Raw genomic sequence first — 14,475 nt, forward strand, 5'->3', positions numbered from 1 at the left:
TGTGAAGTTTAAATATTTTTATTTGAAATTTCACAAAATAGTATCACTTTTTGTTTACAATTGTCTAAAATTATTTATGTATAAACAAAACTTTCAGATACTATAAAGAATGAAAAGAAACAACATCCTAAAAGCCATGCCAAACTAAATTAAAATTGGTAATAAATAAATAAATGAACAATTTGAAATGTAAAAAATATAAAATATTATAATTTTATATATACATATAATGATGATGATAAATGTGAATTTACAAATATTTTTAATTAAAAAAAAATTATTAAATATTTAATTATACCTTATACAAAAAGAAAAGAAAAATGAAACAGGGAAATTCGAAATACAATAAACTACCAGCTACACAGAAAACATGGGGCCAGACATATAAATATAATTATCATAACCAAAACCTAATCAATACTTAATATAATGTACTAATCAATTCTGTAAGCCACATTTTAAGTGTAAAGTTTGGTACTCAGATCTCTAACCTTAAGTATAAGCTCTAATAATAGTGACACGCTTATTAAACACGAATATCTGTACAGCTGTGTGTGGAGTCAGTGTTCATGGGATATTCTTTGAGAAATCAAATCCAAGAAGCAATGAAGCAATGAAGTCACCAATAACTCCAGACTCTGAGCCCTTTTGATTTTGCTTTGATGGCTGTTAATTGCTTAAAGAATGGTGATGCCTGGGTGCTAAAATGTCTGATGCTGCCAATGGAGAGCAGGAGCATCGGTACAAATTGAGTTGGGAGAACCCTGTTACCATAACCCTGTTATTAAGTTTACAGGCAATAAGTTAATTTAGAAGAGCTCAGATGCCAGTAATGGAGACGCTTTGACGACCATGCAAGGCTCAAATGGGATTTCATGGCAGGGACTGTATTAACAATACAGACGGCGGGCTTTCAGAGCGTCACTGATACCGGCTGGGATTATGTCACATAAAAGCTGCGTCTCGAATGCAGAGAGTGACAGATTAGCAAGATGAGGACCTTTTACAGCAGCCCGAGCTCCATTAATGAGCCCAACGCTGACGGCATCATTTATTTCTACTGATGTATTTGTATTACACGCAGTAGAGCAGTTCGGCTACTGATCTCCACGTTCTCACTGGAATTGTGTTTGTGATCTTTTGAAGTGTTTGGAAGCTCTTTGAAGTCGCATTTTCAAATGTTGATTTGTACAAAGAGGTTTGAAAGTGGAAAAGTCAGCAAAATGACTGTCGTCGTCTCACTTATAGTCTGAATTACTTCTGATCAATATGTGAATAATCTATTTATTTCAGGAAAATTATGTAGATTGGCATATTCAATATTATTATTATTATTTTTAAAAACACAGTTTTGTTTTAAAACGGTACACTGTAAAAAATTATATGATCTGTATGTCATGTCAATTTATGTTTTTACATTACTTTAACTCATCAAAAATAAGTTGAACAATTTCACATTTTTTAAAAGTTATATTAAATAGAACTTAATTTTTCAAGTTGGTTTAATGTTATTTAAGTAGAAATTATTTAAAGTACAACCAAGTTGATAATACAGTTATTACAATTTTAAGTCTATTTAAGTGTATTTTAGTTTATTTATAAATTTTAAGTTAGTTAAATAGTTGGAAATTTTAACAGTGTAATATTTAGTGTGATGTGACCAAAAAAATAAAATAAAATAAAAACATCCAAAAGGAAATAATGTCATAGCACTGACCCCTGTAGACACTCCCACAAAATTATTTGTAAAAAATCATGATATTTGTGCATGTGTTTATTTTTACTTTGTGTGTGTATATATATATATACACACACACACACACACACACACACACACACACACACACATACACACACACACACACACATTTTATACAAAGTTTGTTATTTAGTTATATTGATTATTTAACATGTTATTACTTTTTAGCCAGTACACTAGATTTTGGAGTTATTCAATAAGAACTTTTGTTGAATATGGTATAAAATTTTATTCAAAACTACAAGAGTCTAAAATAAGAATATTACATTTTAAAATGTTTTCATCATCTTGGAACAATTTTATTTCATTGACCCAATTATTAATCATTAATCTTTTCTGGTTTTGTTTTCCAGTTTGTTTACGTCACTTTAAGTGCTGTGATATCAACACGTCCGAGGGTCTGGGTCGAGCCTGGTGGCATCTGAGAAAGACGTGTTATCAGATAGTGGAGCACAGCTGGTTTGAGTCCTTCATCATCTTCATGATCCTCCTCAGCAGTGGAGCGCTGGTGAGGTTAAATCTGACATTTTTAGTTTGTACTGAATGTTAAAACTTGTTTGCATTGAGGTCAGTCGCAGTAGTAGGATTTGTTGCTTAAGGCAAGAGACTGCAGGTGAAAATTTTAACTAATAGATAACACATACTTTCACAGTTGATTAATCACAGTATATTAAGACAATTGTTTTGTATTAGAAGGGTTCTGAAATGTTATGTTCACGCGAATGAGGCATGATCAAATTAAATGTGGACTAATTTGTGAACAATTCCAGAGAATAATCTGAACATTGGAAAAAGCCAGGTTCAGATTCCTTGTTTGATTTTATTGACATATTAATGGTAAATGTTTTTACTGAGGGGATTTTGGATATCTATTTTTATCACTCCATAAATCACAAAATACTATCAACAGACAGGAAAAATACATTTTCGCTATGTTTTTAGGAATAAAGTGCTGTATAAAATGATGTGAATGATAAATCAACAAACCCCTCAGTAAAAACCTTCAGAATATAGAGAGGAATAAAACTGTAAGTTTTGGTGTATGTAAGCGCTGTTGAAGTGGAGATAAAACTTTTGAAATATGTGTTGTAATTGAAATCTACAGACGCGAATAGATAAAGTGCAATAAAATAAACCCTTAAAAGTCTGGATACTTAATAAATAGGAAAACTTAAAGAAATAGATCATCCAAAAGTTAAAATTAATCATTTACTCATCCGAATGCTGATCCAAACCAGGGTTATTATAGTTCACTAAAACTAAAACCATAAAATAGTTATTTGAAATAAAAGAAATATTAACTGAAATAAAATATAATATTTTTTAAATACTTATTTAATTTCAGCTAGTTTCCAAGGAAACATTTCTCATTTTTATTTAGTTTAACTTAATGTACTGAAATAACTAAAATAAAAATTAATGAAAACTATATAGACTATATACTGTAGAAAAACAACTACATTACTAAAACTTTAACTAGTATTAAAATGATAACAGATTAAAAATGATAACAGAACATAGAATTTAATTCAAAATATCAATCAAAACTATAATATTTTCTCAATTATACTGGATTATACTAAAATAAACACTTAAATTAGTATATTGGCTGAAATAAGACATGTTTTGGAAGCAAAATCTCAATCTTGAGCAGTGCATGACAAAGCAATGTTTTGCCTGTAGTCTCTCTTACTTGTGCCTTAGCTTGCTTGACTGACCTTATGACAGCATTGACTTCAAACCAAGCACAGTAGCTGTCTCTATCGGTGTGTGTTTGGCAGGAAGTGGCAGCTCACTTCCTGCTAGCTGGCCTGTGGCGGCTGAAGGCCTGCTGACTGGTCAACGCAAGCAAATGTGCAGATGTCAGATGACACTAATCTACATCAACACGTGCCACAGGCTGTTAGCCGTGTTGTGAAATAATCGCAGTCTTACTCATTCTTTCATACAGCCGCTGTTAATGCTAAATTAACACCATTATTGATTTGTTGCCAGAGATTTTTGCATTTTTACGGTTTATCAAGTAAAAAAAAAAAGAGAGAGAAATGTGTTTGGCTCAGTAATTGCTCTTTACGCTTCATGGTAAGTAACTTTCATTAATGCTTCACTGAAAAAAAATGATTGAATTGGATCATAATGTGCATTCAAGTAGTTTCATATTTATTTATAACTTAGATTGATGTTTGGGGTCATTATTTATATATATATATATATATATATATATATATATATAATATATATATATATATATATATATATATTAAAATGAATGCTTTTTATGCACCAAGGATGCATTAAATTGATCAAAAGTACCAGTAAATACATTTATTATGTTGCAATTTTTTTTTTAAATAAATGCTGTTCTTTTGAACTTCCTATTCATCTGTGAATCCTGAAAATTAAAATGCATAAATTTTTCACAGAAATATTGTGGCAGCACAACTATTTTCAACATTGATAATAATCAGAAATGTTTCTTGAGCAGCAAATCAGTATATTAGAATGATTTCTGAAGATCATGTGACACTGAAGACTGGAGTAATAATGCTGAAAATTCAGCTTTAAACACAGGAATAAATTACATTTTAACAGATATTCACATAGAAAACAGCTGTTTAAAATAATAATAATAATATTTCACAATTTTACTGTATTTTTGATCAAATAAATGCCGCCTTTGTGAGCAGAAGAGACTTCTGAATGTTAGTGTGCATATGTTTAAATATACTAATATTAAGCATTATATAGTATTATTTATTATGTTAAACTCAACATGAAAGACTTTCATAATCCCTTTTACTTGTAATCTTTACCACAACTTGACATAAAAATATAAAGCATGACCTTTTATATATTAGCAATTGATTGCACAATAAGACCAGGAAGACATAAAAATAGATTTTGTATTGCCTTTACCTTATCTTTGTGAGATTATGCATGACACAGAAAACAGTAAATGCCAGAGCGAAAAATATATTCCCACTGCATAATATTATATAAGTCTGTGCATTTCCTTAAAGATCAGAGTCCTGCGTGTGAGCTTCACAGAGAGGGGCTAATGTCAGAGCTCTGTCTTGCGGCCGGGTGCCAGGTGTGTGCAGACCGGCTGGTATTTTAGTGGCATTTACCAGCAGCTTCAGCAGGCAGCTGTTCTTTCAGACGTGCACTTGAATGATTACACATGAAAACAGAAAGTAAGCAGAAAATGAGAAACAGCCCAGTCTGCAAAAACCAGCGGCAAGTCCGGTGGACGCAGATGTTCGGCTGGACATCGGTGCACATATGTGCAGTAGAGTAGAACCGCTCAGACAAACAGTCTGGATGCTTAATAAAGAGGAAATAGATCATCCAAGAATTTAAATTCATCATTTACTCATCCTAATAGTGGTCCAAACCAGGGTTACTATAGTTAACTGCTAAAACAATAAAAACAAACAAACAAAAAAACAACATAACAACTGAGATTAAAAAAAAAAAAAAAAAAGTATTTTATTTCAACTAGGTTGCCAAGGCAACATTTCTCATTTTCATATGTTAGAGTTAACTGAAATTAAACCCGGAAAACCTTAAAAAATTCTTTACTTAAGATAAATGTTAACTGAAATAAAATATAAACAAAAAAAAATTATTTAAAACATATTAAAAAACCTAGTAAAAATGGCAAAAAAAAAAAAAAACTACATTACTAAAATTTTCACTAGAATTAAAAATAAAACCGGAAGACATAAAAATAAAAACAAAATAGAATATAAATAAAAATATAATAGTATTTTAGTTATACTGTGCTAAAATAACAACGATCCAAACAAGGGTTATTATAGTTAACTAATATTAAACAACATTTTCATTATTTGAAATAAATAAATGTTTATTGCAATAAAATAAAAATTAAAAAATACATATTTTTTTGTTAATCATTAAGTACAAAAATAACAAAAAACAAAAATCTAATAAATAAATAAATAAATAAATCAGCAAAAAAAAAAAAAATAAATTTGAAAAAATTTTTAGTTCATAAATGTGTCACAGCAAGTTAAAAACTGTATATGTTTAACTTTTTTTTTTTTTTAGTTATTTTGGTAAATCAAGTTAAACTAAATTAAAATGTTGCTTTGGCAATTAACTGAAATAAAATTATTTTATTTTATTATTATCTTTTTATTTTATTTTATTTTATTTTATTTTATTTTATTTTATTTTATTTTATTTCCAAATAACGTTTATTTTGTTTAAGTAACTTGTTTTTTTTTTTTTAGGTTTTAGTTTTAGTTAACCCTTATAATAGTATCTCAGTGATACTAAAACAGCAATAGTCTAAACCCAAATTACTTACTTTCTTTATAATATGGCACATTATAATGTCATTAATCTAAACATCACTTTAATAAAACGTTCATGCTGCTTTTCTGTCATATTTCTGTAGATTGTCCCAATCTGTCCTCATTCAGTTCACTGTCGAATGTGTTAATAACATGAATGTGACACAGATGAGCGAATGAAGCACTGAAGGTCTTCAGAAGTCTCCTCAGCTTGTTCTGTACGTATGGTTTGTTAACACACTGGTGCTTCTGCGTCTTTCAGGCATTTGAAGACATTTACATTGAACAAAGGAAAGTGGTCAAAGTGGCGGGGTCCTTGATACGCAGAACAAGATCTTCACCTACATCATCATCTAAAAAACTACTAAGAAGATCACCTACTATTTCATCAAAAAATACACCAACTAACTACTCCTGGCGCTGGCTGGACTTTCTCATTGTAGAAATAACATCAATCAACTTACCCCACCATCATATTACAAAGCAAACAACAATGAATGAATAACAGCAGAAGTGCTTTATTATAAAACATTTAAAATATCAGGAAGATTGAATGAGCTCGGGTTTACAGAGAGCAACTTTTCTGTTGTATAATAATCAAATCAGCTGTGGTTCAGCTTTCCAGCACTTCATTAGTAACATTAAAAGATGACAAGTTGTTTTGTTGTTGTTTGAGCTGCAGGTTCAGTCCAGTGATACAGTGCTGTTTGTTTTGGCCCTTTATCTCAGTATTTGTAGTTATGTGCATAAGTTTGTATTTGTGCACATATTTGGTTTGATTCTGATACAATAAGAACCTGTACTGAAAAAATAAAATAAACAATAAGAACCTGTACTGAAAAAATAAAATAAAATAAAATAAAAATGCTGTAGGATTTACTTTAAAACAATTTTTACTTAGAAAATGCTAGTAAATTTTATAATCTCAAAGAAAAAGCAACACACCGAATTAAACATGAAATTATGATGTAAAAATAGTTATTTCTTGTAAAAAAAAAACTCCATTAAACTTAGAAAAAAATATATATATACAGTACAAGTTCATATTATATTTAAAAAATAAATGTATAAAAGTAAAAAAAAAAAAAAAACTAATTGTATTATTTTTTTCACAATTTTAGAGAAAAATATGTTTTGGAAAAATGTACGTAATATCAAATGTTAAAAAAAAGAAAAGATTTACAACAGTTTAAGATGGAAATTTCATTTTCAGGTTTTATTTTCTATGCACAAAAAGTATTAACAGGTATTAAATGGATTAAAACTATTCTATTTACATATAATTTAGTACCATAAAATCCCCTAAAAATACAAAATATTAAATAAAAACATCACTGGATTAAAATACAGTACATTCATCACACCAGACTGTTTTTTTAAAAGACAAAGACACAATAATCCCAAAGCAACACTCTCAATGATAATATCAGATAATTATGAAATTTTGTCCAAAAAAGCATAATTATCCAAACATGAAAAATGCATGTCTGCTGTGCATATGTGGAACTATATACAAATATTAATGGGATCATATTAGAAGGCCATAACTTTTTTATTTTTCCTCATTAGTCTAGTTTTCTAAGCTTACACTATATACTGTATGTAGTAAATCATTCATCTGTTCATCAGTTAAAATCATCATTTGTTACTGTGACCAAAGAACCAAAACAACCACGACTGCATCGCTGTCCAGATTCTGCAGTGAAACTGATCTGTGCTTTCATATGGATTTGTGTTTTATTTGTGTGACTCCATTCGATGAGAATAAAAGAGAGGGTGAGGAGAGCTGTGAACACAGGACTACAGGAGACTGTAAAGTTGTGATGTGAAAGGTGAAGTGTGTAATTATTTCTGATGTTGAAATCTGTTTGCTGATGCAAGTGTTGCAGAAATTACACACTTCACCTCCACCTTCACTGCAGCATGAAATACTGATCAAATACAGTAGTTTTGAAACAGTCTCTTCAGATTAGACTTCATGTTATGCAATTTGTTGACACTTGATGAGATGATGTAAAAAATGTGCTTAAAATATGTATTTAAAAGCACAGAAGTGTGTTAAATTCCTGTAGCTCATACAACGGTCATGGGTTTGATTCCCAGGAGACACAAAAAAAATGAATTAAATAAATTATAAATACACTCACTATGAATAAAATATTATTTTGTACTATTGGAATAATATGAGTTTTATCAAATTTTAATATCTAGAATAAATAAAATTTAAATTTATTTAATTGAATTCTTAGTGAAAGATTCTCAGAAGAATTTGACCTGTTGGAGTAATATGAGTGGATATTATTTGGAGTAATATTTCTGAAAATTTACTGGAACATGGACAAATTATTCCAATTTGATTAATATGAATTTCATTTTATTAAATTATAAATTAGATTTAGTATTTTTAAAGCTGTTAAATGCACATTAAATGCATTTACTTTGACTTTATATATATATATATATATAAATTTGCAATTGTGAGGAAAAAATTCTTAATTAACAATAACTCAGAAAAGTTTATTTCTTATAATTGTGAGTTATTAATTTTAAGTTTATAACAATTTATTCAAGATTAGATTTCTAAAGACTGACTGGAACATTGACAAAATTTGATTAATATGAATAATATGAAATTCGAGATTCCAGTATTTATAATAAAAAAAAAATAAAATAATAAATTAAAACCTAAAAGCACATGAAATGCATTTACTCATTCACTTAAAACATAAACATATATTTATATTTAATTTTTTTTTATTTTTTATTAAGACTGACTGGAACATGAACAAAACAATCCAATGTGATTAACATGAATAATATGAACATTGAGATTTTATTTTTAGTTTTTATATTTTAAATTTTTATATAATTTTTAGAATTAATATTTGTATAATATGAAATTATATTAAATATAGTATAATATTTATTCTAATATTTATAATAAATTACATCAAGTACTTTTAAAATTGTTTAATGCATTTACTTTTGCACTTAAATGTTTTTTTTTTTTTCAATTTGATAAAAATGAATATAATTATGAGATTATTTTTTATTTTATTTTTTTTACTTTTAAAGCTACTAAATGCACATGAAATGCATTTACTTTTTTAATTTCTAAAGACTGACTGGAACGTGAACTCAACAATCCCATTTGATTAATATGGAACATATGAACTTGGTGCGAAACTCATGGAAACTAAACCAGCTATAATTCGCTTCGTGCAGGTGTCAGTGATTGGTCTGGTGGCACGTGTGGTCAATTATGATCAGATTGGCTCCATGCGGGTTCTGCGGACGTTCCGGGCGCTGCGGCCTCTCCGCGCCGTGTCTCGCTTTGCTGGGATGAGGGTAAGAGCCGCTCTGACCGGGGCCCGGCACCGAAGGCAACATCTGAGTAGACTCAATACAAACCACCCCCCCACTTCCTTCACAGGTCACAGAGCAGGGATGAAACAGCCACTAATGGTGCTTAAAACAGCATTCCTCCTTTACAGGTCTCCAGAACCAGGTTTCCGTGACAGTTAACCCCCTGTTTTTCCTCCTAGCGCCGCAGTCTGTCGCGTCGTTTCCTTCCGCAGGACTGTAGCGGGTGTGATGTAATGCTGTCCTAACGTTGCGTTTCTATCTTCTCTTTCTCCTCGGCTCTGTGTCACTCAGGTGTCTCTCGTAAGCCTTGTAGCAAACACGCTGGGCTACTCGGACTTTGCTGCCATCAAATCTCTCCGAACGCTCAGAGCCCTCAGACCGCCGACAACAGCAATTCACAGCCCATTAAGCCAATATCTTTAACACACAAACATCAATCCTCCTGTTAATGCAACAGTTTCACAAGCGATTTTACTTTATTTTTTTTTTAACAGAAACAGGAAGGCTCAGTATTTTTTCAGGGAGAGAAAAATCGGTCATTAGAATCTTCTCAAGACTTCTTAAACCAGCCTTTGGTGGTTTTATTATCGTATTATCCTAAAAAAGTTTTACTAAGAAAAAAAAATCCATTTTCTCCCCAACCAAAAGAACTTTTCAGTGAAAGAAGCAGAATGTTTTAAACATTTTTCCACTCTAAAGAACTTTTGTTGAATGGAAAGTTTCCACACTTCTAAAAAATAAAGCTTCCAAAGGGGTTTTTTACATTGATGCCATAGAAGAACCATTTTTGGTATTCAATTCTTAAAAGAACCATTGTTTTCTTGGTGTGAAGAACATTTAATGATATAAAAAACTTTTTTGGACCTGGAAAGGTTCCATGGATGTTAAAAGTTCCTCGTGGAACCAGTAGAAGCCAATCGAGAGCCTTTATTTGTACTAGCATTGATGGTTTCATGAAGAACCTTTCAAATGCACAAAAGGTTCTTTATAGTGGAAACAGGTTCTTTGGATTATTAAGAAAAGATGGTTCTTTTAAGAACTCACTCTTAAAATCTTAAAAATAAAAGTTTCAGAAGGGGTGTTCTGTAGCTGTTCCATATAAGAACCATTTTTGGTTCCCTGAAGAACCTTTAGTGATCAGTTTTAAAAAGAACCATTATTTTCTTTTGTGAAAAACACAATGATCTAAAGAACCTCTTTTCACTATAAAGAACCTGAAAAGATTCAATTGATGTTAAAGGTTCTTCATGGAACCACAGATGCCAATAAAGCACCTTTATTTTTAGGAGTGTACTGGCATTGATGGTTCTAATGAAGAACCTTTAACATCCATTAAAAATTTTCATTGCACAAATGTTTCTTTAGATCATTAAAAAGTTCTTCAGACCAAGAAAGAAGAACTAATCACTGAAAGGTTCCAAGCGTGGTTCTTCTACGGCCTCATTGCAAGAACCCGGTTTTGGAAACTTTTTTTTTTTTTTTGTTTCCCAAAGAACCGTTAGTAGAACCATTGTTTTCTTGGTGTGCAGAACATTTAATTGTCTAAAGAACATTTTTCCACTATTTAGAACCTGGAAAGATTCAATGGATGTTAAAGGTTCTTCATGGAACCAATAGAAGCCAATAGAGAGCCTTTATATTGGTTTATGGTTCCATGAAGAACCTTTAACATCAATGGAACCTGCACAAAAGGTTCTTTAGATTATTAAAAAGTTCTTCACACTAAGAAAAGATGGTTCTTCACTGAATGGTTCTTTTTTATTTTTATTTTTTGTGGTGCAGCGAGTGGCCATGGAAGAACCGATTTGGTCCCCTAAAGAACCAAGAATCTTAATTTTTAAGAGTTTAAAGTTTAAGATGGTCTCGCCCTGTTGACAAGCATCCAGAACCCCTCTAAAACCGTCAAACCAGACCAGTTTAGGCTGGCTTAAACAGGGTTACTGTCTTTTAATCTGCTGTAACATTGCTTGAATAGTTTATTAAAATCTTATTAATGGCATATAAAGAAAATATCAGTGGTCTGAAATGATGTTGAGGTCACATTTGTCCAAAATCAAAATATTAAGCTGTTTTTTGAGGAAAATTAAGTTTTTTTTTAAAATCACATTTTTACCTAAATTCTTATATAAAGGTAAATGAAAATTTGGGAAAAAAACATGTTTAATTGTCATTTAAATAATAATGCAACAAATAAAAATCACAATGGTACTTAAAAAAAAAAAAAAGCTTAATTTACATTAAACAATATAATTTATTATTTTTAGATTTTTAGTGTGAAATGTGACGTTTTCGTGTTTTCACAGCAGAGTAAAATCGTGTTTTTGTTTGTGTTGGTTTACTCCCCACCATCTCCCACACAAAAACACACATAAAAACACTCCCCCTCTGCAGTTATCCTCCAGCACTATTAATGTGAAATTCTCTCTCATATTCTCACTGCACTTCTGTTTAATCAAGTTTGATCCGTTTAATCTTCCTGCAGTCTGATTCTGAAAGCTGACGTCTCATTTATTGCTGGAGGCTTTACAGGGAAACGGGAAAGACTTTCCAGTATTAGGCGACGAAACTATGGGATTATTTTGTCAAATAACCCAGAAAATAAAAAATGAAAAATTATTACACTGACATTTTGAGTGGATTTTAATTAAATAATGAATAAAGGATTTTTAATTATTGTAATTAAAATATTACATAATACAGTGACATTTTGGGTAGATTTTCCACTAATGGATCATATTAAAATTAATAAAATGAATAAAAAGAAAAATAAATAAATAAATACATTTAAGAATACAATATATAAAATATTTATTCATTTATGATAATTAATAGAGTGACATATTGAGTTGATTTTCACTGATAGATGATATTAAAATTAATAAAATATTTATAAGAATAAAATATATAATTAAACAATAAATTTATTTTGATTAAAATATCACATAATACAGTGATATTTAGATGTTTCACTGATGGATAATATTTAAAATAACAGAATAAAATCTAAAACTAAATGGTGCTATATATATATATATATATATATATATATATATATCATCTTATTGTTTCACTAATGGATAATCATTAAAAATAATAAAAATAAATATAAGAATAGACATATATAAATAAAAATGTATTCTGATTAAAACATTACATTATATATATCGATTTTTCACTCATGAATAAGATTTAAAATAAAATAATAAAATCTAGAAAACTAATTATATAATGGTGTTTTAATTAAAAAAAAAATGATATATATATTATATATATATATATAATATATATATATAGCTAGTATATATATAGATATACTATATATATATATGATTTCACTAATAGAGAATATTCAAAACATAATAAAATAAACAAAATAAAATTCTTTAGCTGAATTATTTTTTATAATTTAAAATACTACAAAGTACAGTGAACGTTTTGTGAATAGATTTTTCATTGATGGATAATATTAAAATGAATCAAATAAATATACAAATTAAATGACAGAAGTAGATATAATTGTATTATTATTAAATGCTCATTTGGAGGACTTTTTCTTGCTTTCAGTGTTAATTTTCCAGTGTTATCTTCCTTTTCCTGCAGCTGCGTGTGTGATTGTGTTTGATTTGCTGTCAGTATTACAAGGCGTTTAGCGTGGTGTATGTGTACAGTAGTGTTTGTGTTACAGTAGATTATTAAACCAGCACAAACCAGAAAAACATTAATCAACACTCACAAACTCAGTGAAACACCAACATCATCCTCATCAACACAAACCAAAAAAACCTGTTAGCATGTGTGTTCATAAACACACACGAACAAACTCAGTGTTATCTTCACCCCCTCCTCATCCTCACACACACCAGACAGCACCACGTTCACATATTCATTTTAATATTTATACACTGATATTTCAGCCATTTGAGATTTAAGGCAAGACACACAGGTGAATATAAAACATTAAACTAATAGATTTCACTATACCTTCCCATCTGACTGAAATATGTGTATGTTAAAATATCCAAACGAGGCATTATTTAATTAAATCTGCATTAATTTCCAGGAACATTAATACATGAAGATTGGATAAAAAACCAGAATACAGACAGGATAAATCTTTTAAATGTGTATATGCATGTACTGAGTTATATAAGCTATTATATATTATTATAATTTTTTAAGAATATGTTTTAATTTTAATTTCATTATTATTGTTTTTTATGTCTTAAATGTAATTTTTATAATTATATAATAATATTTATAATGCACTTCTCTGATGCATTTATATATGATTATAATTTTAATACAATTTTGAATTAATTTTTATTTTTATATTTGCTTTTTTTATTTAAATTTTTGTTAAAGTTTTAGGAATTTTGTTTTGTGTTTTTGTATTTTTTAAAAAATATACGCTTATAGTTTTCATTCATTTCAGTTTTAGATTTTAAGATGAACTAAATTAAAATGAAAAATGTCACTTTTGGGAAGTTTTTGTTAAGTTTTCTTTTATTTCAGTTAAAATTTATTTTATTTCAAGAAACAAACATGTTTTATGGTCTCAGTTTTTTTAACTCTACAGACACAAATAGATAAAGTAAATAAAATAAAATACAAAAAAAACAACATACAAAAAAAAAATAATAATAATAAAAAAAAAAAAAAAAAAAAAAAACTATATTTTATATTTTCTTTACACTAGTCTAAAACAAGTACTAAAATAAAAATAATAAAATAAACTTATAAGTGTGTTTTGGATGTTTTCTTTTCACGAGTCTGAAACAACACTTTATGAAAGTGCATGAAAGATAATATTTTTGCCTGTGTGTCTTGCCTTATAATTTAAGAAATAAAGTTAGATTTGAAATGGTTTAAACAGAACTGTCCGGACTGAAGTGAACGGCTCTGCTTTATTGTGTTTCTGTAATGCTTCTGATCTGCTGTGCGTCTGCAGCTCTACACACACAAAAGAAAACCTCTCCTCTATATTTGCACGCTCAGTGAAAGCGAGGAGAGGCGAGGAATTCCCCGTCCGCT

The 14,475-nt window shown here is 29.3% G+C and overlaps 1 protein-coding gene across 1 annotated transcript in view; it reads left to right on the top strand.

Moving 5' to 3' along the window:
* LOC109074410 (sodium channel protein type 2 subunit alpha-like) overlaps nt 1-14,475 on the top strand; it is an 82,147-nt gene that overhangs the window by 54,479 nt on the left and 13,193 nt on the right. The window contains 5 exon segments of the mRNA XM_042714844.1: nt 2,113-2,267; nt 6,341-6,385; nt 6,388-6,483; nt 6,485-6,517; nt 9,304-9,426. Of these exon segments, the coding sequence (XP_042570778.1) occupies nt 2,113-2,267; nt 6,341-6,385; nt 6,388-6,483; nt 6,485-6,517; nt 9,304-9,426 (452 nt within the window).

Source organism: Cyprinus carpio, chromosome A24, assembly GCF_018340385.1.
Source record: "Cyprinus carpio isolate SPL01 chromosome A24, ASM1834038v1, whole genome shotgun sequence".
NCBI lineage: Eukaryota > Metazoa > Chordata > Actinopteri > Cypriniformes > Cyprinidae > Cyprinus > Cyprinus carpio.